The sequence below is a fragment of the Notolepis coatsorum genome (genome assembly GCF_963971535.1).
Source record: "Notolepis coatsorum genome assembly, chromosome: 3".
Lineage (NCBI taxonomy): Eukaryota > Metazoa > Chordata > Actinopteri > Aulopiformes > Paralepididae > Notolepis > Notolepis coatsorum.
The window spans coordinates 32,760,569-32,786,776 of NC_140167.1; the positions used below are offsets into that span (position 1 = coordinate 32,760,569).

At 42.6% G+C, this 26,208-nt stretch overlaps 1 protein-coding gene across 1 annotated transcript in view; it reads left to right on the forward strand.

Annotated features, from left to right (window-relative positions):
• Nucleotides 1-26,208, forward strand: part of dnajc17 (DnaJ (Hsp40) homolog, subfamily C, member 17) — a 78,005-nt gene that overhangs the window by 12,453 nt on the left and 39,344 nt on the right. The window contains exons 3-7 of the mRNA XM_084310823.1: nucleotides 2,950-3,008; nucleotides 3,473-3,560; nucleotides 4,696-4,772; nucleotides 15,669-15,789; nucleotides 17,326-17,369. Of these exons, the coding sequence (XP_084166949.1) occupies nucleotides 2,950-3,008; nucleotides 3,473-3,560; nucleotides 4,696-4,772; nucleotides 15,669-15,789; nucleotides 17,326-17,369 (389 nt within the window). The remainder of the gene's footprint in view (nucleotides 1-2,949; nucleotides 3,009-3,472; nucleotides 3,561-4,695; nucleotides 4,773-15,668; nucleotides 15,790-17,325; nucleotides 17,370-26,208) is intronic.

Genomic DNA, 26,208 nt, shown 5'->3' on the forward strand with positions numbered 1-26,208 from the left:
AAGGAAGGAAGGAAGGAAGGAAGAAGGAAGGAAGGAAGGAAGGAAGGAAGGAAGGAAGGAAGGAAGGAAGGAAGGAAGGAAGGAAGGAAGGAAGGAAGGAAGGAAGGAAGGAAGGAAGGAAGGAAGGAAGGAAGGAAGGAAGGAAGGAAGGAAGGACGGACGGACGGACGGACGGACGGAAGGAAGGACGGAAGGAAGGACGGACCAGGAGATCGATCTCCTGGTTGTTCCCCACCTAGGTTATCCAACTATTGCGCCGCTGCAACTAGAAACAATGGGCCTGGCCTGCTTCTAAATTCAGTGGCCTGACTGCAACAAAATAAAAAAAATCATCTGGCGACCCCCCGTGGCGGCTCACTTGGGAACCACTGCTCTAGCGGACATAGGTTTCGCCCTATGAGTGTGTGTGGTGAGAGAGCGAGAGAGAGAGTGTTCATGCAATTGGCTAAAGGTCAAATCCAGGATGTTGTCCTAACTGGGTGAGCCACCAGCAGAGCTGTCCTTAGACTTTTGGGGGCCCTAGAAATTATTTTTTATTTGGGGGCCGTTCTGTTTGACCTTAAATCAGATCTCCACAGTTGTACAGCCCGTTTCCAAATGTAGCCGTTTGGTTGAAATATGTTTGACATGATGATTGCCATTTTGAGGGGCCCTCTGATTTGCTTGACTGTCCTCCCTATGACCAATTAAATAACTAAAAACCAATTCCAGTAGTCATACTGAGATCTATTATTATTATCCCAGTGTACCCAACCCCCCCCACCCAACCTCCTCCAATGTACAGTTTCTACGTCAAATGTATATACTCCCTTTTCTTGACTCCTTCTGTATCACAAACAGTACTGTATTTGCAAATCTGGTATGTCATAAATGTATAGATGTAGCAGTACTGACTATCTGTATGTCATGTATGTCATATATGTCCTGATGAATTGAAAATGGGGGACCCTGGTGTAAACAAGACGAAAGTCTTTCTCTGGTCTGCATCCCCTTAACAATTGTGTGTATTGAGCTGTACTGTATTGTACCCATTCTGCAATCTGTTAATAAAGTTTTCAATCAATCAATCAATCAATCTTTTTAATTCATCTTTAAAAAAAAAATTATCTGGATGTTTGACGACCATATGAAGGTGCAATGCCTGGTCTTAATGGGCAGGCCGGCCCTGGCCACCAGGATGCCCATGTGGTGTTGTCACTTCCTGCCTGGATCTCTCCCTTAAAGCATTAGGAAGACAACTCACCTAATAGCTACCAGGTAACACACTGACTTCCTGTAACCAAAATCTAAAGCCCCTTTTTAAACGAGACCCTCCCTCCAGCGGTGCAGCCCTGCCAGACAGCCCAGGCACAGCGCTTTGCATGCAGGCTAACCAGCGTCTGTCGCCCACCCCTGCACCTGGAGCCAGCCAGCCAGCCAGACACGACCACAACCACCGCCAGCACCAGCACCAACACTAGTGTCTTCCTGCTTGCTCTCTCTCTCTCTCTCTCTCTCTCTCTCTCTCTCTCTCTCTCTCTCTCTCTCGTCCCTCTTGTCCCTCTTGTCCCTCTTGTCCCTCTGAGGCCTGTCGCCAACCAACATGTCAACAATTAGACCAGGAAATTTCAGCGTAGCTTTCTGCCAAGAGGAGAGGAGGGAGAAAAAAAGGCACCTTGAAAAAAAAGAGCGCTTTCTAGGCATGTTTTAAAGTGAGGTTTGTGTGGTTGCTGGATGCCTCAGACAATTCCTGATTATGTCAGAAAAAAAAACGTGGGGGAAATTAGGGGTGGGGGGGGGGGGGGGGGGGGGGTTGAGTGGAGTGGAGGGAAGGGAAAGGAGGGGGGTTGAAGGGAATAATAGAGAAGCAGGGGGTCGGTTTCCCAGAAATGGAAAAGAGATGGTTTGGAGGGCCTCGTTCTACAGATTTAGAGACTCTCGCACGAGAGTGTGGTGAGTCCTGGGACTTGCAGCACTCGAGGGGGCCTGGATGTACTTATACGCACAAGAGGTGAGGCGGGGGTCACGACTCCCCATCCAAACCCCCTCTTACCCTTAACCTCCCATGTTGTGACACTCTCTAAAGGCAGTCCAGTGGGCACGGTGGGTCTGCCCAGTTGGATTTCATTCCAGCTCATTCCATGCGTGGAGGTAACCTAATCCCCCCTGCTGGCAGCAGCGTCTCCAGGGCCTCCTGTTTGTGTGCCGTGGCTTCGCCCCACAGGGAGTAACAGTATCGGCTTGTAAGGCCTTCCAGAAGTGAGTGATTAAGCCGTGGCTGGTGTAGCGCGCTGGTGTGGCGGCTATATTGCAGAGAGAGGGGGGTGTGGGGGGCTTGTGGGATCGCTGTATGTGTGTGTAAGATGACAACCGTCGGGGCGGCGGGGTGTATGGTTACGTGGGAGCAGTGATTGCGCCGGGGCACTCTAAAGGGAGATAGATGGGGAGGCCCGGGTGTTTTCCGCGTGTGTGGGGAAAGCGGAGCGGGCCGTATCATTAGAGGAAACAGGTTTTCGTGAGACTCCGAGCACCTTTTTTAAAAGCAGGAAATGTCTACGTTTATATATCGGCCACGGGTCCCTGCGTCGCCACAGAGACGTCACACCGAGGCACATGCTGGCTCCTGTCTCGCATCCCTCCTTCTCTCCTAACACCCCCCCCCCCCCCCCCCCTCCGTTTCAACACTCCTCCTCACGCATAGCCCCCCTGGTCGCTCGCTCGCTCTCTCTCTCCCCCTCCCTCTCTCGCCCACCTTTGCGTGTAAGTTTGTAAGTTCGCTCACCAAGATATCATTACCACGGCTGTTTTTGTGCATTGTTAACCTTCGTTCCATATTGTTATTTTTTAAGGCCGACATTCCACAGGTGTGCCTCAGCTCCCTCGACTGGTGTTCTCCTCCGTGCAGAAAGATGTAATATTTATCATGTATCTACTATAATGATGTTGTTGTTTTGTCTCATTTCTCTGTAGCTGACCTCTTCCATCAGTTGTCCCAGGCTTTGGAGGTGCTGACGGACGCCGCCGCCAAGGTAAGACCTTTGACCTCTCTCAGTCCGCCATGCACGCACGATCGACAGGCTGATAGGAGGTTTTTGAGTCATGATCATTCTGATTACACGTGTTTTAAGTTAAATATCTTTTATTTATTCATTGAGGAAAAGTCAACAAAGTTCAAAAGTTATGTTTCAGCAAAACGTCATTGCTGTAACTGTAAATAAAATCAATAATTGATGTCTCAAACAAATAAATAGCCTTGTGCTTAAAATAAGAACAGATGTATCAGATGTATGCATTGCCATGTTCTATTACATCATCTTTTAAACTTGCCACAGGGTTATGCATTTAGTGCTTTATCAATGGCAATTTTGCTGATAATGACATCTGACTGTGACATGTTTATATTGGCCAATAATATCGGCTGACCAATATATCTGTGTAGCTCTAAAACTGACACAGTTGGCTACCTCTCACTGTTGTAGTGTTCTGTCCTCAGGCTGCGTATGACAAGGTCCGCGCTGCCAAGAAGCAGGCGGAGGAACGCACCAGGAAACTCGACGATAAGAGGAAGAAGATTAAACTAGGTGAGTCCCTTTTTTTCCAAATCTCTATACAACAAATTGTCTGTTCACTACCTCATATGGGTATATAATATGTACTATTATAGTATAATGAAAAGGGTTGTTCCTATGCCTCTGCACAGCGCAGCCGTGGCTGTTGTGTTTTCAGGTTGTCCGTCCGTCCCATTCTCGTGAACGTAATATCTCAGGAACACCTTGAGGGAATTTTCTAAAACTTGGCACAAACATCCACTTGGACTCAAGGATGAACTGAAAAGATTTTGGTGGTCAAAGGTCAAGGTCACTGTGACCTCACGTCCGTCCCATTCTCTCGTGAACGCGTTATCTCAGGAACGCCTTGAGGGAATTTCTTCAAATATGGCACAAATGTCCACTCAGTACAGACTACTACTTTCATTGGTTTATGTTAACCACGCCCCCATGTGTAAGCCCCGCCCCATTTTTGTATCTCATGAACCGTTTGTTGTACAGACTCGCGGGTGGCGTCATTGGACTCAGCAGGGACATCCACTTACATTGGTCTATGTTTGACCCGCCAGCTATACGTAAGCCCCACCCCCTTTCATATCTCTTGAACCGAGTTTCACCGTTGGACTCAGCAGGGGAGATCCTATTTCATTGGCCTGTTTGGAGAGGCATACAATCGTGATGTAGTATTTCTAGTCTTTTCTTACACCACAGCCCAACAGTCACACAAGATAAAACATATAAATGTCCAACACAACACAATGAATGAATGAATTCATTTTATTTGTATAGCGCTTTTCCAAACAAAGTTACAAAGTGCTTTACAGACATGTTAAAAACAGCAAACATCAGCAAAGGCGAAACATTTTTATAGAAAATAAAACAAGAGAAAAAGAGAAACATTTCAAACAGTATTTGTAGTCCGATTGATAAAACAGTTTAAGCAATCAGAGCTGACCAAACCCATAACCTTTTAAAATACAGATGTGTTTTACTGACTTACTGTAAAAGAGGACACTGACCCTGCTAGCCTAAGATCCAAGGGCAAGGCGTTCCAGAGCATGGGTGCCCGGGCCGCAAAAGCCAGGTCGTCCCGGGTGACCAGGCTAGTTTAGTAAGAAACCAGGAGGGCCTTGTGTGTGTCCATACCTGCATCTGTTTCTCTTGACAGACTTGGAGACCAGGGAGCAGCAGGCTGAAGCCGAGATCCTAGACGAGGTGCAGATCACTAGAAACTTAGAGGCGGAGGTAAGGAACCTTTATTTAACTATGCATGGAGGCCCATTTCTGCTGCATCCCTCCCTGCACAGGGAAAGTAGGGTGAGAACAAAATGTCTTGTTGGGGTTGTAGGCTGACAAGGTTTTAAGAAACCTTTAAGTTAGATTTGTAATGCCGTCAAACAGCGACCTGGGTGCGTGAACACTTAAAGGGGAACTCCAACATTTTGGGAAATTAGCTTATTTAACATCTTCCCTGGAGTTAGACAAGAAGATACATACCTTTTTTGTCTCTGTGCGTGCATTTTAGCTTTGGGAATAGAGTAGACGCTCCGTTAGCATAGCTTAGCTTCATCACTGGAAGTGAGGCAGGACAGTAGCCTTACAGTGCCTTACAGTGTATTGCAAGGTCTGACATTGACCAAATTTGATATGCATGACCTTGGTGGGCTCTAGGTCAACTCCTGAAAAGGGGGTCAATGTCAGACCTTGCAATCAAAAGTTAGGGGGCGCACTGAAATTATGGCAAGGGTTATTAGCCCCCTAACTTTTGATTGCAAAGTCTGACATTGACCCCCTTTTCAGGAGTTGACCTAGAGCCCACCAAGGTCATGCATATCAAGTTTGGTCAATGTCAGACCTTGCAATACACTGTAAGGCACTGTAAGGCTACTGTCCTGCCTCACTTCCAGTGATGAAGCTAAGCTATGCTAACGGAGCGTCTATTCCCAAAGCTAAAATGCACGCACAGAGACAAAAAAGGTATGTATCTTCTTGTCTAACTCCAGGGAAGATGTTAAATAAGCTAATTTCCCAAAATGTTGGAGTTCCCCTTTAAGGTAACTAACTTGCGTTCAGCGTTTCTCTGATTGGCCACGACGCCCACATGACTGCGCGCTAGCACGCCCCCTTATCCACGCCGTCTGCCGCATCGAGCGGCAGAGCGGCACTCGCGGAAATAGGCTGCTGCTCGCGGAAATGTAATGTTATGTTCGAATCGCTAGAATACACAACATATTTATCAAAACAACTACCAGATTCACTCATAACGTTATTTCGTTATTGATTGATTAACTACATTACCTGCTTTGCTGTAGGCCAGCCAAAGCACAGGTACAGTAGGCAGGCATTAAAGCGTTCCGTCTTGGGACGGATATCCGTCCATTTGATTTGGAGATTCCGTCATTTGATTCGGAGTCGTGACGGATTTTAACCTGAGCCAATCAGAGGCGTCAAATATCATTTTTTCCCCCTACCGCGGCCGCACCAAGCAGTCATTTGCGAGCAATCGGCAAATTCTCAGGCAAATGCAACCAACCAGAAGGTGAGATTGTTCTGAGTTTACAGCCCTTTCACCCGCCTCCGCTGTGCTCAGCACCAATGGGAAGCGCCCGTTTTCTTTTGAGTTTCTGAAACTCCGCCATTGCTCTCTAGCGTCTAGCTCTACTCGTGAGTAAACTTGACTCAACATTTTTCGACCCTGCGGCTTATATAACGGTGCGGCTAATCTATGGATTTTTACAGCTAACGGCCACTAGGGGACCTCCTAAATCTATGGATTTTACAGGTTACAGTCCACCACCTCTCACTCGCTCTTCCATCACAGGCACACAGCTGCTGCAGCAGTGCATGCCTTGCCCCTCCTCCTCCCCCTCACAGACCCATGTCAACAAACCCTTACGGCAAGAGTTGAGTGCATGAGCAGCTCAGAGCTCCTCTTTCAACATAACTGAAGCATTAAACAAAATGGCCCAGTCAACTAGTCACTTTAGTTTAATACATGAGGCATTGTCTAATGTTATCTAGCTGGCTAGCTACTGATAGTTCCTGATATCAACGTCTGATATCATCAGTTTGGCATTCGTTTTCGCAGGTGCTGGCTAGCGTTGGCTAACTAGCTATTGTTGTTTCGTGAGCTAATGTTAGCTACCTAGCTAACGTTACTGTTTAAACAAAATGACCCAGTCAACTATTCACTTTAGTTTAATACATGAGGCATTGTCTAACGTTATCTAGCTGGCTAGCTACTGATGGCTCCTGATATCAACGTCTGATATCATCAGTTTGGCATTCGTTTTCGCAGGTGCTGGCTAGCGTTGGCTAACTAGCTATCGTTACGTGAGCTAACGTTAGTACCTAGCTAACGTTACTGTTTAAACAAAAATGTTAATAAATGGGAGCTTAAACATTAAAACACATGCGGCTTATAGTGCGGCTTATATATGTACACAACTACACATCATTCAATTTAGCTGCTGCGGCTTATATTTAGGTGCGCCTTATAGTCTGAAAAATTCCGGTACACAGCAAATTATCGCGTTATGAAAATTAACAATTTTTTTTTGGTATTTTTTTTTTTTTTTTTTTATTATTTTTTTTATTATTGCAAAACAAAACGTATTAAAAGTCAGTACTCAACACACAATGTATAATGAAACTTTCAGTAAAGGTGGTTAAAATATATGCAAGTACAGAAACAGGATAAAACAAAAATAGTCAATAATAACATTTTAACCGTATACAGTGTATATCCAGCGAAGTTACAATTATATAAATGTTAGTATATAATATACCCCTAATACCTATTTTCTAAAACCCTACACACATATGCTCCAGCTCAAACCCCCCCCTCCCGGACCCCCTCTTGGATAGTACCTCCATTATCCCTCACTCCTAACCAGACACTACCATTATAGGCTAGCTTTTATTCTCTCCACCACTTCTAACCACATTGACATTTTGGATTCATTGAGCCCCAGAATTCTTGCTGTAGATATTTCTTGATATATCACATCGAGATATGTAAGAAACCACACTTTCCGGCACATTTTTTCCGGTTGAAACCAACGTGATGCGATCAGTTTTTTTAGCTACTGTGATACCCGATAAAACCAATCTTTTTAGTTGTGGATTCACTGCAAACTCAAAAACATCATTCAATAGCAATACCGCGGGGTGTACAGGTATATTCCAAAATACGAGTATTGATAATTGTTGGGACACATCTTTCCAGAATGCCTTAACTGGTGGGCAGTCCCAATACATGTGCATAAATGTTCCTTCGTCCCCATTAGTACATTGGGAGCATTTGGAGTCTTGTATAAGCCCCATTTTGCACAGCCTTATAGGAGTCAAGTATGTCCTGTGAATATAGTTCAGATTGATTTGTTGATGATCCGGGTTCCTTGATGTAAGTCGGACATTTGCCCAGGCTCCTTGCCAATCAAAGTCATTTTCCAGGTCTGGTATATCCCTCCTCCAGACATTGTCTAGTTGAAGGGTTTCATACGAGGACGTTAGTAATTGATAATAAAAACCTGATACAAAACCTCCCAATGTATCTCTTTCATAGAAAAATTTGTGGTATCTGTGGTGTTCAATTGGTATGTGTAATGGAACACCGTGAGATCTCATACAAAGTCGTAACTGTATGTAAAAAAGCCATGTGGACTCGGTGAGGTTAAACTTTATGCATATTTCGACATAACTACAGAGGCCCTTGTTATTAAAAATATCCCCTAATGAGTGTATGCCTCTCTCTTCCCATATAGGGAATCTTATAGGTCGTTTTCCCATTAAGAGAGCATTGTTATTGAATATGGGAGTGTGATTATGCCATACTTGAGGGTTAGGAAATTTCCTTTGTGTTTCCCGCCATGTCCTGATTGCATGGGTAATTATTGGGCCAAATTCTCGCTCACAATGCTTGATTGAAAGTTTAGTGTATGCTATGTCTTTCAATCTCTGTGGGGCTACTATGTTTTCTTCTAATTTTCTCCAAGATACCAAAGCCTCGGGGTCAAACCATATCTTCTTCAATGGTCTTAATGTGAAGGCATTAAAATATTGTAAAAAATCTGGGACTGCCATGCCACCGTCTGCTTTATTTCTCTGTGCGGTGGATCTTTTTATGCGAGGTGGTTTGTTATTCCAAATAAATTTGTATGTGGAGGTTTGTAATCTTTTCCAGTAGCCCTCTGGAGGAGGTAACGGAAGCATTGAGCTGAAGAAATTGATTCTTGGTAATACATCCATCTTAACTATTGATACCCTTGCCTGTACTGAGTTTTTAAGTTTTGCCCACCTGTCCAGGTCGTCTTTGATTTTGTTCTGTATTTTTGTGTAATTGTGCTTCACCGTTTGTCTTATGGTGGGAAATATTTCCACACCCAAGCATCTGAAATGTTTGACCATGGGTATCGCACCTGGGAGGGTTGTCTCTTTTTTTGCACTGGTGTTAAGAGGAAGAAAAGCCGACTTAGGCCAATTTATTTTAAATCCCGATAAATCACCAAAGTTCTCTATCAACTTGAGTATAAGCGGCAATGTGTTGTTGGGGTTTTGCATGAACAATATTACGTCGTCCGCATATAAACTAATTTTATGATGTGTGCCCTTGATTACTATTGGTTCTATGTGTTGGGATTGTCTTATAAATTGTGCTAAAGGTTCTAATGATAGATCGAATAGTCCGGGACTAAGAGGGCAACCTTGTCTGGCTGAGCGTGATACCGGAAAGATATCGGAGATGAATGTGCCTGTTGTAATCCTGGCCGATGGGTCCTTGTATAGTACTTTAATCATATCAATGAAACCTTTTCCTAACCCCATCCTTTCCAATACTGCCCATAGAAACGACCATTCCAACCTGTCAAATGCTTTCATAGCATCCAGGGATAGTATCGCCTTAGGTGTGATGTCCTCTTTGTCTGTATCTAGTACGTGCAGTATTCGCCTTATGTTATCATTGATCAGGCGACCTTTTATGAAGCCTGTTTGGTCCGGATGAACTAAAGACGTCATATGCTTTTGCAATCTGATGGCTAATATCTTAGAGTACAGTTTGACATCGGTTCCGAGGAGGCTTAAAGGACGGTAACTACCGCACTCAGTGGGGTCTTTGTCTTTTTTGTGAAGAACTGAAATGAGTGCGGTATTTTGGTGTTCAATGAAGCTTCCCTCTTTGACTGAGTATAAGATCATATTTAGTAATAAGGGTCCAAATATGTCCCAGCAAGAAATGTACATTTCTGATGGGATACCGTCAATTCCCGGAGCTTTGCCGTTTTTCATTCCGGATATGGCCTTCTTGAGTTCTTCTAATGTGATCGGTACTTCTAACTGTTTAGCGTCTTCCTCCGTAAGTTTAGGGAGAGTAATTTGATTAAGATATGTGTCTAATTTGTCTTGATCAAAGGTCGTTTCTGAGTTATATAAATCGGAGTAGAATTCTTTGAATGTATCGTTTATTATTTTGGGTTCTGTTACTAGAGCTTGTTGTTTCCTAATGGCAGTTATATCTGCAAATTTTGCATTAATTCTTAGTCGCATGGCTAATAGGTGACTAGGTTTAGAACCTTGGAAGTACTGCTGTTGTCTAGTGCTGCGTATTTGCAATTCCGATTTTTGTCTGTACATTGCTTTGATCTCTGTCTTTAGAATGTTAACTTGGTTATCTAGTCTAGTAGAGTTGTTGTATTTTAAAGAATTAAAAAGCGTTGAGTAAAGCGTTTCCATTTCAGACAGTTTTGTGTTTTGATTTTTGCGCAATATGGAGGTAAATCTATCAGAGAAATCCTTGATCATATTCTTTACCGACATCCATAATATTCTGGGATCTTGCACCGAGTTAGCATTATCTTGTAGGAATACTGTGAGAGCTTCTTTAATTTGTGTAATGAATTCCTTGTTGTTAAGCAGCATCGAATTAAAACGCCATCTTGGGGCCCGGGCAGATAGTGTACCAAATGTTGCTTTCAGGATTAAGTAGCAGTGATCTGATAGCGCATTGGGTGTCATTTCCACTTCATATTTATCAAATATTCTCGGGGATGCAAAGACGTAATCAATTCTGGATAGTGTGTTGTGTCTCGCCGAACGACAGGAGTACTTGCGGGTCATGGGGTTAAGTGAACGCCATAAATCAGTTACTCCTGTTGATTTCGACCAATCTTTTAATGCTTTAGATGAATTCTTTTGTTCGCTGGAGAAGGAAAGGTAAGTTTTGTCCATCCTTGGGTTCCAAATGGCATTAAAATCCACACCTATTATATATGAGTACTCGGGATGGTTTAACATTTCTCCTGTTAGTGAAGTGAAGAAACCCACTTCGTACAAATTCGGGGCATATACCGCTGCCAATGCAATTTTCCTGTTATTGTGTATAATCCTAGCTATAGTTATGCGCCCCTCAGCATCCGACCATACCCCTTTCAATTCGATATTTAATTTGCGTCTGACGACTATGGCTACCCCTCTAGTTCTCGTAGCAAAAGAAGAGTGACTAATATTATGGTATATGTTATCCGCTAACGTATTTATGTCTCCCTCTAAAATGTGCGTTTCGCTTAATAGAGCCACGTCCACATGTTCTTTTTTCATCAGTGTGAGCACGCTTTTGCGCTTGTGTTGTTTGTTTATCCCACCGGTGTTCCATACCATTATATTCAAACTAGCCATAGTCTATGCATGTTTTCGTGTAGTTTTTGGTAATGTTTCTGGAGTATGAAGCTACAATAGATGCACATCCAATTAATGAGGTCCCGTTGAGAGCTGAGCTTAAAAACATATATATATATACAAATAAAAATCCCCTATTTTCCCCTCACCCAGAAAGTCGAACATGCCTGTGTTCCAAGAACACATCCTCCGCGATTGACTTTCTCCCATGGTCCACCGGATTGCCCAAACTGAGCATTGTAATCCTAATTTTCCTATGCTAATTGCCATAGGATCTAACATTTCCATTCTATTGCAATAGAATGTCGCTTTTGGTCTTGCACCTTCCCTTACTGTAATGAAGTATTGTGATAAATAACATAAAAATAAAAATAAAAAATAAAATAAAAAAAGAGAATAAACCTTTATCGACATATTCCTTTGAACCCTCCACTAACGTGTGGGGGAAAAAAAGGAAAAGATTGTAGAGCAATATTGACACCTTAATGTGAAGAACATTGGAAAAGAATAATGTAAGTTAAAATATATTTAAAAAATATAGAGTAATATTGACACCTTAATGTGAAGAACATTGGAAAAGAACAATGTAAGTTAAAATATATTTAAAAAATATAGAGTAATGAGAAGAAAAAATTAAATAAAATAAAAATCAATGGAAAGATATAGATAAGGAATAAGAGATAAATAATTATCAACGTGGAGAAGCCACTAGAACCGATTTAACTGATTAGATAAGATAGAAAAGCAGCGCCTTTTAGCGCTTCAATGTGCCTTTAATGGAGTGATTACTTAAATTGTTAGAATAACCTTGCTGTGCTCATACGTTTATGTGTGGTTAATTTTAAAGTATTATTAAGGACTGATTGCACTTCATTTAATTTATTATCTGCTATGTGTATACACACCGAATGTTATTGTTAGAGTTGTATGCTTCGTTGTCATGGTGCCTTATATTCTAGAAGGTTGTAGAATATACTAGTGCCTAGACTATTTTACTTTCCAGAATGATCTAAGAGACCCAGGGCATTTGAGCGATAAACCCAGAATATTCCAGATAGATCTTTTTGCAATGATATTTATTTGTCCCCTCAGAGACCAGAGACTGAAATTATAATGTATTATGAATCGTATTATACACAGTACACTTTGTTATAGACGACTTGCATATCGTTTGCTTCTTTGATGGACACAACAATGTCATTCCAACACTGGTGGAATGACCTCATTGATGAACACAATAAAGTCATTCCAACACTGGTATATATTTAGAGAGAGGCTTAACTGTTTCCGGCATTTTCGTCATGCTTTGGGTTATTTGCTACATTTTGATTCAGGAAATCCTCAGCTTCAAAAGGTGTATATGGACCTGATCTGCGGCCGTTATTGCCCAAGAATGATAACAGCGCCGGATATGCTAGCCTTGGCTTGTAGCCGGCTTTGTACAGCTTTTGCATCACATCTTTGTATGGTAGACGTCGGATGATGGCCTCTTTGCTCAAATCTTCGTAGATAAATATTGGTTTATCACCATACTTCAGCTTCCCACGTTGGTTGCGAGCATATTTGATGATGTCATCCCTTGTTGTAGTTTTCCGCAGAGTGACAATGATGACTCTCGGCCCGTTGATACTTTGCCCCTGGGAACCGATTCTGTAAACTTGTTCCACTTCTGGCACTTTGTTTGGATCGGTGTTATCCAAAATCGTTGATAACTCTTTTGGAAAGTTGATGTCTTCGCAGTTCACTGCTTCATCAAGCCCCACAATGCGGATGTTATTCCGCCTGTGGTAACGTTGGGTTTCTAGTTGCCTCTCCATCGCTTCGTTTTTAAGCCCTTGTATTTCCCTCCGATATTCCTCTTTCACTTTTTCCATCTCTTCTCCCATCTCTGTCATGCTACCTTCGTTCGCCTTGACTGCTTTTGTGTTTTCTGTCACCGAAATCTCCACTGTCGTGATTCGCTTTGACTGTGCATCGATCGCTTTCTTGACTTCTTCTAATTTCTCATCGATGCGATCGAATTTAGCCTCGATGCGATCGAATTTAGCATCGACGTTTGCCTCGAGCGCCTTGATGTGTGTAATCTGCAGGTTAGACTGTTCTACCATCTGTTCTTTCATCAGGTTAGACTGTTCTACCATCAGGTTAGTCAGTGTGTTGAAATCGGGTGGATTTCTGCTTTCTTCAGTTGGCGGCATATGGTAGATAGATGCAGTGACGTTGGAATCCATAAATCTGGCTGCTCTCGCTTTCACGGAGCTTGATTCTGTACCTTCTTTTATGTTGGTCTCTATTAACTCTCTTTCGGGGACCGTAATCGATGATCCCGGTAAATTGTCCTCTTCCTTCTCCTCCTCGGAGCTTGTCGCCGTCGGCTCAGAACCAGCGACGGTTAGGAAGTGTCTTCCTCGTTTTGTTACGTCCTGCGCCGTTGAAGTTGCCGTAGTTATTTTCTCTGCCGCCTTTCTACCTTTAACCATTTTGTCTTTTGATATGGTTAGTAGAGGGTCTTAACAATACATACGATGTGGTCTATTCTCTTTCTTTACTGTCCAAATAATGTTTTTAAACGAAATTAGCGTTGGTGGGAGCGGAGCAATTGCAAAATGCGTGCACTACATGTTGTGCTAAAACCGGAAAAATCTAGAGCCTTTCTATAGAAGAAATTAATACAATCTTTTTTTTTTTTTGGTATTTTTACATTTTTTTTTTTTTTTTATCTTATTCATTCCATAAGAACGTAGAATACACATTTACAGACTTTTTTTTTTAATATGACCCATTTGCATGTTCTTGGTATCTGATTCTAGGGACATCTATGGATCTCAGGGAATATGGATTCTGAAATACTGTGTCTGTTACTAGTCTTGAGTAAATTGGAATGAACCAAATGAGAATATCAATAAATCTTTTTAATCTTTGACTGTGAATAACACCATGCTAAAATTGACCAGACCTGAAAAATCTAAGCAAATGAATAAATGGAAGATGATTAAACAGAAGGTTTTGTAGATACAGTACTGAATTCTGCCATCCGGACACATGCAATTTGAAATATGAATATAGAATATCATGCCTAAAATGGTTATGCGATAATTGCTATTAAAATGCGATTAATTAGATAAATTAATTACAAATCCTGTAATTAATTATATAAATTTTTTAATCGCCTGACAGCACTAATATATAATATTATATTATAGTGTGAATTTCTCCTGACAACCCACACATCAGACCAAAACATAAAATGTAAACAAAGTACAGTACAAAGAGGGGATATTTTACCTAGAGGTTGCTGTTATGTGGCATTATAGAGTCTACCTTTTAACACTTTCAGGTGTACAACCTCGCCTCTGAGATTAGAATTTTGACGGCTAATGGAAAACGCTGACTAGTGTCATTGAAAGCTATAGGGTTCTAGAACTGGAGAATTCAGAGAAAACTTTCCAAAGAAAAGGAAAAACCCAGAACGGTTCATCTAATCTCATCTCAAAAGATTATAATGAGTATTAGAAGTTTTATTAGTATTACCACACTCCTGATGGGAAACGAAGGAATGAAAACGGGCTGCAGGCCTCGGCCATGTGCTGGGAACGAGGTGGTCCGGGAGACAACAGAGCACACACAGGTGCATGTATTGTGTTATTTGTCAAAGACTCCCCTCTGACTTGAAATCCACCAGAGACTTGGGCCAAGAACAAAGCATTATCTCTCTGGAGCTTTCTCCTCTTTCCCTCCCCTTTTTCCCCCTTCTCTGCCATATAATAATTATTGGTAAATCCATTAGGTGATATTGCATGACTTGATGCACTTTGTTTGTAAGGCCAATGATAAAATGAAAAGCTTTTGCATGCTTTCATGGTGAGTCACGGCCCTGCACTCAATGTGGCTCATGCACCTAATTACGGGCCCATGTGGATTTGGGAATGGCTGGGGGGAGGTGGGATTACCACTAGGTGGCACTGTTCCATTTTCTCTCTCACCGTGGGAGTTGTTAAGATGAGGTTTTTTTCTGAGGCGTGTTTACCTGTTGTTTTGATTAGTACGGGGGGAGAGATGGGGTTGAGAAATGGCATCAATGCTCATGTCTATTTCCCTGTGTTAAAGGGATATTTCACTTTAGTAGAGCGTGGCACGTTTCAGCAGCTCTATGTAAGAGCATCTGCAAGGAAACTAGTGACCAGTGACCACTGCTGCCGTCTGCTGTCAACACCACCATTCCTCCCAGGTGTCAGGCTCCCTCATTCACGTCCATTCATTTATAGACCAAGTCTAAATATTATACTGTATTATATAAACAAACTGGTGCTGAAGTTCTACTAAAGTGAAATATCCTTTTAAATCCACTTCCTGATAATTCAAAGACAGTATAGCTGTAGGCTATATATATATATATATATATATATTTGAAAAGAAATTATTATTTACTGTGTGTGTCTGCGTGTGCGCGCGTGTGTGTCCCACCAGATATACCGGTTGAGAGAGGAGGGGTCCAGACAGCTAGCGGAGGAACAGAGGCTGATCAGGGAACAGATCAAGAGGGAACGAGAAACACAGCAACAGCACCCAGCAGACTACACAGACACAGGTGCTGTCACCAGAGTGTGTCTACCTTCTGTGAACAAGAAGCAGGATCCCAGGCAATCAAAGAGAAACAAGTTTAAAAGCCTTTATTGTGACACGGCTCCATCGTTTGAACTACGTTAAAAAGCCTTTATTGTGACACAGCTCCATCTTGTGCACTACGTTAAAAAACCTTTATTGTGACACGGCTCCATCATGTGAACTACGTTAAAAAGCCTTTATTGTACATGATGTAGCCATGCTTTTTAACTTATTTATCCTTCCTGATATACTTTTTCGAGTGTCTGGGATCCAGCTTGTTTACAGTAGTCTTTTCCCAAAGTCCCAAGAGCATCTGATGACTTCTTTTAACTCTCATCTGTCTACATTCTGTTTTATATTAACAGTAATATTAGACAGTCTTCTTAGGGGTGAAGTAAAAAAAAGACGAGTCGACATTCTATCATTTAAGATTGAAAATCGATTCTCAAATGCCACGTTATTTCTTTCAGTCTCGTGATATGGTTTCAACTTTCTCATGACCTTAGAACTGTAAATCGCCGTCTAGCTAAATCCTACAGATTTCTGTGATTATCCGAGCAGAACGACTCACACCATCTACAAGCTTACAGATTTTACGAAGATAAAAATCAACCCAAAATGTAATTGTATCAAATTGCCTAGATAATCGTGGTAAATAGAGAATTGATTTCATATCAAATCATGACCCCCCCCATGATTCCCCACCTTACTGTCTCTGATATGGAATTAGTACAGCCTAGGCCATTCAACCAATTCAAAAGGTTCTGTTCAGTTGAGTCTGGTTCAATCCAGTCCTATTCCCAAAACCTCTCTGAGGACCTTTACCTCATATGCTGTCCTTTCCAAGTCTGTCTAGGAAGCCACGGCGGCCAACAGGCAACGTGTGGTTAACCAGACATTATTTACCCAATAGCATGTACTTTTGAGTTTATTATGTCGCTTAGGAAAACAGTGGGATAATAAAGAACACAGTATGAAAGGACTACTTTAGTGTCTTGCACCACACTCATAAAGTTGTCCATCAAACAATTCAACTTCCTGGTAACATTAACATACAAGCCTGAAAGTCTCCGTCCTGGAAGCCTTCTGAGCGTCTTAAGTGAAGCGAGTCTATGGGGGATTTGGTATTTCAGGGGAGTGCTGGGTCTTTGGCCTAGACTAGACCCCACTTTGCGGCTGCACACTATGTCAAACGGGGTCAGCGCCGTCTTTCGACGAGACCTTTTATCTTTGCACGCAACGAGGCTTCCCGGTCCTCCGCTGGACCAGCACCCCAGGAGGAGCCCCAGCCGGCTGGCCACCAGGCCGCGGCGGAAGACGGGCCATGGGTGGTCAATTTAAGACGGCTGTCCGTCCCCCGTTGAGAAAACGATGGAGCGGCTAAGTCGATTTGTTTGCCTCGACAGAAAAACCATCCCAGATGCAGGTTTTTCTGTGTCCTATTTTGTGCTTGGATGAATAATTGTCTCTTTGTCTGTTTTTTGTCTCCCCTCCCCACCCCCTGTACTTTTGCTCTCAGACTCTGGAAGACATTCCAAGAGCAACGTGACCCCCAAATTAAAAGTAAGTGTTTTCTGCTATTGGTTGATATTTAGGGGGATGTGGCCTGGGAGGAGAGGTTAAAGGTGAGAGTTAAGATTCTTTGGGAGAGAGGGAGAGAGGCACGAGGAGGGATCTCTCCCTCCATCTGAGTGAAAACACAGGCCGAACCTCCGAGGTATTTCATACACTAGGGGGTTTTAATATATATGTATATATTCTTTTTTTTTTATAGAAACGGAGACATTCGTGATGTATTTTGGAGACCACATACGCTGCCATGACCACTCCTGAGCACGTAGGCCCGCTCCCCGAACGCCCATTCCTCCAGTGTAGGCCCGCCGTCGTCAGGAGACCCGTAACCACGCAAAGAGTGGTCTTATTATATTTCCTCCTGGAAACCACCCAGCGCTCGCGTATTAACGCACGCCAGGGGACGTTAGCTAATGTGTTTAGATATTTAATCTGGTTTTAAGGTCTGATAGCCATCTCGTGCAGCGATGTGTTCCCACCACCGCTTGTGTATTCAGAGAAGTGATAACAAACAGCAGCGTTCAGTCCGACGGTGTAAAATGTCATATTTCACGTACATGGGAATATTATTGCGTAGATTTCTCTCAAAGGGCTGTTGTGTCTCGACGGCTGAAAACACATATGATATCAGTATCTGGCTTTTAATAAGGTTCAGGTCCGTTTGTGAAACCGGTTTGCGAAGCAGCATTAATGTATGTGGTAATAATAATACACTTTATTTGTATAGCACTGTTCAGGTTACAAAGTGCTTCACGGAGCAGAATAAGACATAGTTAAAAATGAAGAGCAATTTGTTAACAAAGAAACAAATTTAAAAACATTTATAAAATAAAACTACTATGAAAAGGCTTTTTTTTATTTATTTATTCATTTTTTATATATAGTGAGTTCTGAGAAGAGACTTAAAACATGTCACTGATTTAGCTAGTCTGAGATTCTCAGGCAGGCAGATTTCCACAACCCGGACAGAAAAAGCCTGATTACCTTTGGTAAGATAAGATAAGATATTCCTTTATTGATCCCCTTGGGGAAATTCAGGAGTTTAGGCGTGTTTTAGGACCTCATAGGAGACTAACAGGTCTGAAATAACTCTGAGCCTGACCTTGTAAAGCTTTAAAAGTTATCAGTAAAATCTTAAAATCAACTTTAAAATGATCCAGGCAACCAGTGAAGAGAGGCAAGGATGGGTGTAATACGGTCTTGTCTCCTAGAGTTAGTTAAAAGTCTAGCAGCAGCATTGTGTACCAACTGCAGGCGGCAAGTGGCTTTCTGACTCAGCCCTGAGTGGAGGGAGTTATAGTCACCTAAACAGAAATAAGAGCATGGATGACCTTTTCAAGGTCTGTGAAAATAATGAAGGACCTAATTTTACCTAATAATTACACCTGAATCTAAAAGTTGATACGCTTCTATTATTTTCTTCTGACATCAGAACAGTTTATTATTGTGTTTCTCATTTTCCTAGTAGCAAGATTCATTCTGGGTACTCTATCAGTACTTTATCTTTCATGTGAAGCCAAAACCCTTTTAATTTTATATATATATCTATTATTTGGGCTTAGACCCAGGTTTGAAATCTATGTATATTGGATTCTTGATCCATAGCAATATCTATAATTGCCTTCGTGCATGTCAACATTTTGCACAGAATGTAATTTCTTTAAAAGTAATTATTTTCTACAGTTTACGGGAAAACCCTATTACGACTACGCGTCTTTTGAAATTCGAAGCGGTTATTGTTTGATTTTTTTCTCTCTCCTCGTGTTCTCCTGAAATCTGTGAAGTTATTTGTGTTTTTCTTACGCCAAGTATCAAAATGCTCCAACATCAGCTGGGTGTTGCCAGGAATCTCCCATCTGTGTAAAGTTGTTTGGACTAGTAGCGAGAGAACCTTCTCCAGCTACGCGTCAGACCGGCCCCCGAAATCCTGGCCATCGCCCAACCGCCTCTACGCCTCGTTAGAAGATTAATGGGCAAGAAGGTTATCGTTGGGTAGAGGGGGACGGCTATTGGAAAGAAAATGTGCATTTTCGACATGATTGTTTGTAAAATAGTCTTATGTAGACGGGGCATTTCCCAGAAAGCCTGTTACTCTGACACTGAGCAGAATGCTGGATCAGGTGTCACTGCCTGTCATTTATAATACTGCAGCAGATAGTTAGTGTGATAAGGCCAACAAACACTCTGCCGTGCTATGGAAATGGGTAGGAGAGGTTTCACCGAAAAGAAGAAAACCCCCTCTACAACAATGCTTCATAATAATAATAATAATAATAATAATAATAATAATTACAAATGCTTGCATATTGCTTAACTCATTGACCGCCAGGGATTAGTCGGGCCCCGTCCCGTTCTAGCACTGCCACGCTTTAAAAGATAGAAGTGTGTCACCTTGTTTGTAGAGCTATAACTATATTCTATATTATAGCTATGGATACAATACTATGGCCCATTTGACATCACCTATCTATCGTTCAATATGTGAAAAAGAATAAATTTCTTCATCCACACGTTCCCGTGTTATACCGTGGTGAATATAAGTATGGTTATAGTGTGGTCTGGGGTAATTCCCGAAGGGCTGAGTAATAGCCTTATACGTCAATTCTACTATAAACGTTGCCATTTCTTGCCTGTACACGCTATTATTCCCAAATCAAATCTATATCTTAGGTATTATGTTTCACCATGAATGCATGAAAGGGGGGGGGGGGGTCGTTTCTGATTATTTTATTGCCAGTAACGGCATTCGTATTGAACACTAAAAACGCTTATCAGCCCGATCGGTATAAAAGCATTGTGATCTGAAGTATTCCAAAAATGATATTCCAATTGTTTGATTGCAATCTGGTACATCCGATGTCCATTTGATCCACGACATAACCCACCACAACATATGGATCGGGGATATTTGACGCGCTTCAATGCAACCGGGAGAACCGCTAGACTGGCCCGACAAAGAAAAGTGAGCCCGGTGACATTTGACCGTTGCACAGGCCAAGATACAAGGTTTTCAAAGGGTGCTCGATACCTCCATCTAGCTGGATGCGGCCGGTATTGCACTTTGGCGATCTCAGACTCATTCCCTAATATGGTAACACCAAGGTCCCTGGATGAATAATGAATAAAAATATCGAAAAAAAGGAAAAACGGTCAAATAACGAGTATACTCGTTGTTGGCGTTCAAGCGTCGGCTCCCAATAACGAGTAATCTCGTTGTTGGCGGGGAATGAGTTAATCACAAAGAAAGTAAACAATTTTCACCAATATTGTGCGTACGAGGATGCTTCTTTGTATGGTAATGGTGGTGATACCAATACAAAAGATATATCATACTTTATGTATTCAATACTAAGATATATCATACTTTATTTAGATTTGTCCAAACCCCCCCCCCCCAAAAAATTAACTACCAGTGAAATAAATATATATATTTTTTTATCTCTTAACTCATTCAGGGCCAACAGCGCCCTCTGCTGATGGCCCTTCGGTGCCAATGCTTTATCCAATGGAGGATAGGACTTATTTGCAAGTGTTTAAAACATATCAAATATAATAGCAATAGATCTAAATAACACAGTGATCGTCAATGAGTTGCTTCCAGTCAACATGCACGAAACAGATAATTTTTTCATACATACATTTCCATTTTATACCGTGATGAATATCAATATATTTCTAGGGCGTTCTGTCTCATCTCAATAAACTCCAGCAAATCGAGCTTAAATGTATTTCCTTAGAAATCGTGCCATTTGTCGCTTGATTTATGAATAGTTTTCAAATAAACGCTAGATTATCGATAGTATATGTGTCCTCATGCACGACGAGAAGCGGGGTCTGAAAAATCACTTCTCCGTACTTTGGTCGGCGCGAACCTCACACACACACACACACACACACACACACACACACACACACACACACACACACGCACACACACACACACACACACACGCGCGCGCTCCGATGGCGGTGAAAGGAACATCTGATTGCTATAAGATTCGTAACATAAAGTCCTTACCTCACATCTGATTTCTTATTTTTTTGATGCACAGTCCCAGCCAATCCAATCCAATGATGTGCAATACCATCCGGGAGATGATAGGCGGCGGTATTTGCCCTTTGCGAGCTCAGACCCATTCCCAATGATAACGTCAGGCTGGATGGATGAAAAATGAATGGATATCGCTAATAAAATAAATATCGATTAAAACCCGAGATTTCTCGGGTTTGGCGCCCAGAGCATGGTGAGTTAACCCGGACTATCTCGGGTTTGGCCTCCAGTGAGTTAAAGGTGACATGCATTATAAATGTCTTTTTTCAGTGTCTAGCATTGTATTATAGTAATAGGAGTTAGTATCAATGTGTTTGTGTCTCTAAATACCATATTGTCGGATTGCCGTCATTCAGGTCATTCATTTCCTGGTTCGAAAAAATCTGGTCATTCTGATTTGACTCGCATGGTGACGTCACGTGGCGAGGATGGAGCGGATAGTGATCCGATTGGCTCTGTGGTTGTAGCGCACCAAACAGGGTTTGACAGAGAGCAAGCGAGAGAGAGAGGGAGAATCAGATAGACCCTTGCGACAGAGCACACATACACACACGCGCGTCGCGCTGTCGTCTCTCGCTCTGTCTTTCTCTCTCCCCCTCTCTATCTCTCTCGATTCGGGAGCATAAAACTAACACCCTGTCTATAGCGCGCGGCACAGTGGAAGACTTCCTCAAATGGGAGAGGGAGAGAGAGAAAGAGAAGGGGACCTGCGTCTCTCTCTCTCTTTCTCTCTCTCTCTCTCTCTCTCTCTCTCTCTCTCTCTCTCTCTCTCTCTCTCTCTCTCTCTCTCTCTCTCTCTCTCTCCGTCTGTCTGCCACTTGCAGACTGTGTGGATGACTGTCACTGAAAGTGCTTATGGGCGGAGCCCAGCCAATAACAGGCTGAAATCTTGAGGCTGGAAAATGATGCTTTTGAGTACTCTATTAGAAATATAAAACAATAGGGCGGCTAGGTGGTGTAGTGGTCTAAGGCACTCGCCACCAGTGTGGAGACGCTAGGATTCGCGTGTTCGAATCCAGCTCTCCACATTGTTTTTCAGTTTGGCTGGTCGTCCGCAGTAATACACATTGGCCGTATTACGGGGAGGGAAAAACTGAAGGGTGGGGATCGAACGTTGTGAACAAGCGACTCCTACAAGTCGGTTGGTGCGCCTGCGCAGTAGAATCAGGAAGTGTCGGGGGCAGCGTGAGCCTCCCACGCGTTACTCCTCGACACTGAGAGGTCGAGCTGCGCAGGTGAAAAGATGCGACTGCTGTTACCTCAAGTACCGGAGGGGACTTGTGCTATGTATGACTTAGTCCACATTGCAGCCGGCTTGTGGGAGGCAAGAAACAGCGTTCGTGACAGGGGAGGGTTGAATTGGATGATACGAAATTGGGATGGGAGAAAATATAGAAAAAATGGGAGAAAAAGTGGATCAAAAAAAAAAAAGAAATATAAAACAAATGGCGGTCAGGTGGCGTAGCGGAGATTGCGTTCGTCACCTACCCCGGAGACGCTGGATTCGCCTGTTCGAATCCAGCTCACAGCTCCGGGGTTGTCACCAGCTTGGCTGGCCGTTCACACTAATACAATTGGCAGTATTAGAGGGTGGGAGAAGCTGGCGGGGTGGGTCCGGGTCGTAGGTCGGGACTCCTACAGTTCGGTCGGGGCGCCTGCTAAGCGCGGATAGGATCTAAGGGCGGTAGTGTGATCCTTCCACACGTTACACGCTCTCAGTGAGAGTCCGCGCTGCCAGGTGAAAAGAAGCGGTTGATTGGCTAGACGTGTGTCGGAGGAAGCACGTGATAGCCTCCACTCTCCCAGACCGACTGTGGGGGGTAAGTGCGCAGCGACCAGGAAGGGGATTGGGAATTGGCATAACGACTAACATTGGGATGGGAGAGAATCGGAGGAAAAAGGAGGGGGAAAAAGATCAATAAAAAAAATATATATATATAAAACAATGATTTTTTTTAAATAAACCTTAGAGATGTCTTCCATAGACTCACAGGAATTGTGTAAAGTTGCCCAAATAGTGCTAGGAATAGCAATGCAGGTCCCCTTTAACACTTTGGGTGCCACGTGTATCGCTTATCTTTACCCCTAGAAAGCCAGCTTTATAGTAGTTTCCGCGGTCGTTTCACTATGTTTGCGAAGCTGTGTGTGTTCTGTATTATAGCTGTGGAGACATGGTGTGGCTCATTTTGACAAACATTACTTGTAGTGCAACATAGGCATTTCCAAGATAATCCAGTCTTTTTTCATAGATCGCGAGATAAAACGTGTTATGTGCAATAGGGCTGTCTTAAATACTTCGAAGCTTCGTTCGATGGGCATGGGATTTGAATATGAAAATAAAATTTGAATATATATATATAAAAAAAAATAATAATTGTGCAAAATTAACTCTGCCTCTCTTTGTTAATTACAACAAGCAATGCTGTTTGTTATTTAAGATGAGGTCGGACTTGGCACTGACAGATTTGTGTTCATTGTGCTGCTTTTATAAAGCCTCAAATGACGGCTTACAATATTTCATGAAAGTGTTTAGTTTGTATAAGATTTAAAAAGGTTTAAACTTTACAGCACTGACAAAGTTGGACAAAGTGCTGTACAAGTCCCACAACATAAAAAAAACAAAAAAGTATATATATATATATATATATATTATTTTTTATCTTGAAGCTTCGAATTAAAATCGAATCTCGGCCCCGAAGCTTCGAATTCCAAAAAATCATTTGAAGGTCAGCCCTATTGTGCAATAAGCCCAAACCGTTCTGGCTGACCCCCTGAAACCCCAGTGTTCTCCCCGTGCTTGTCGAGCAAACACGTAATTTTCCGTTTTTGGCACAGAATGTGTTAAAAGAGAACACCACCCAAATGGTTTTATTTTTTTTATCCACTTTTTCTCCTATTTTTCTATTTTTCTCCCATCCCAATTACCCGCTGTGCCAATTCTCCCCTCCCCTGTCTTGAACGTTGCTCGCATATGCCCCCCACTGGCCGGTTGTAGGGAGGATAGAAGCCTTGCATCACGTGTCCCTTCCAATACACGAGGAGGCAGCCTGTCACATCTTTTCACCTGCCAGCGCGGACTCTCATTGGCGAGGTGTAACGTGTGGGAGGCTCTCACTACCCCTGCCATTTCCTGTCTCTGCTGTGCAGGCGTCCCCAACCGACCTGTAGGAGTCGCTGTCCATAACGTCCATATTACCACCCATCGACTTCCACCCGCTAACTCTGCCAATTGAGTTAGTATGACGACTGGCCCAAGCCGGAGGCAACGCAGACAGCCGGAGTCGAACCCGGTGTCTCTTGCATTGGTGACGAGCGCAATCTCCGCTGCGCCACCCAGCCGCCCAACACCACCCAAATGTTATTTCCATGGCCTAGGAAGGTTTTTAGTAGTCATTATTTGTGAACATGAACTACTCTCTTACAAAGTCAGAAACCAGAGAATTATGACTCAAACTTGATCTCATCAGGTATAAAGTTTAGAGCTGCTCCATAGACGATGAACGGGAAACTGATTTTGTGGTCCCACGGAATGTTTGTTTAGATTCGACTGGTTGGGCACCACTGGTTTAGACTGATGGGGGGGGGGGGGGGGGGGGGCGGTCCAGCCTCCTCATGTTACTCTCCGGCGAGGCATCTGAAGAGACCCAAGTTCATCGCCGACCCTCAGAACAACGTGGATTATGTATTTCCAGTACCCAACGCTGAATCAATAAACGCGATCGATATTTGGAATGGCGATCAGGAATTGGAATAATCTTTTTGGAGAACATCTGATATGAGGTAAGCAATTTATTTTACCAGTCTTGGGGTAATCGGATCTATTTTGACCTATATATCAACGTGTCCCATATGTGTGTGTGTAGCTGTGAGTGTGTGCTCGCTGATAAGGAAATGAGAATATATTTTTCAGATCGCTTCTCTAGCGTGCATAAGTACACATATACTATCGATAATCTAGCGTTTATTTGAAAACTATTCATAAATAGGCTGAAAAATGAAATTTTTTGTGTATGCCAGAATATTCCAGTAAATGCCGTTTATCACAGAATCTTTATATTTTCCTGAAAAACGAGGGCTTTTCAAAATGCTATAAAACGGAAATGAACGATAAAAAAAAACAATCCGTCTCGACAATGTTGACTGCAAAGAAGTCATTGATAAACGACGGGCAGATTAGACACATAGCCATAATTTAAGACAGAGATTATGCGTTCACAATTGAAGTGGGTGCTGGCATTCAACGGCGGTAAGGCGCACCGCATCGCCATTAATCAAAGTGTTAAATGCCAGTGTTTGTGATGGCATCACAAATTATTGTTAAAAAATAGGCTAGCATATGTATGATTAGCAACAACACTGATTTTGATGGATTTTCAGTTTTTTTGTAATGTCAGATTGAAAGAAATACAATCTTTTATTCAACTTCAGCCCTGATCATAACACCACATATTCATTTTATAATTCTAACCCTTTAAATGCCAGTGTGTGTGATGGCATATATTTGCAATATATCAAATGCAAAGTAGATTTTTCTGGGGGGGGGGGGGGGGGGGGGGGGTTATTACAGGCTAGCATGTGTCAATGATTAGCAACAACACTGATTTTGATGGATTTTTTGTTTTTTGTAAGGGTCCCGCCTCCACCAATCACATGTGGCTCCCTTTGTGTGTGTGTGAGAGCAAGAGAGAGAGAGATAGTTCTCCAACTTGTGTGAGTTGCAGTGATCTCCTGGTTGTTCCCCACCTAGGTTATCTAACTATTGCGTTGCTGCAACTAGAA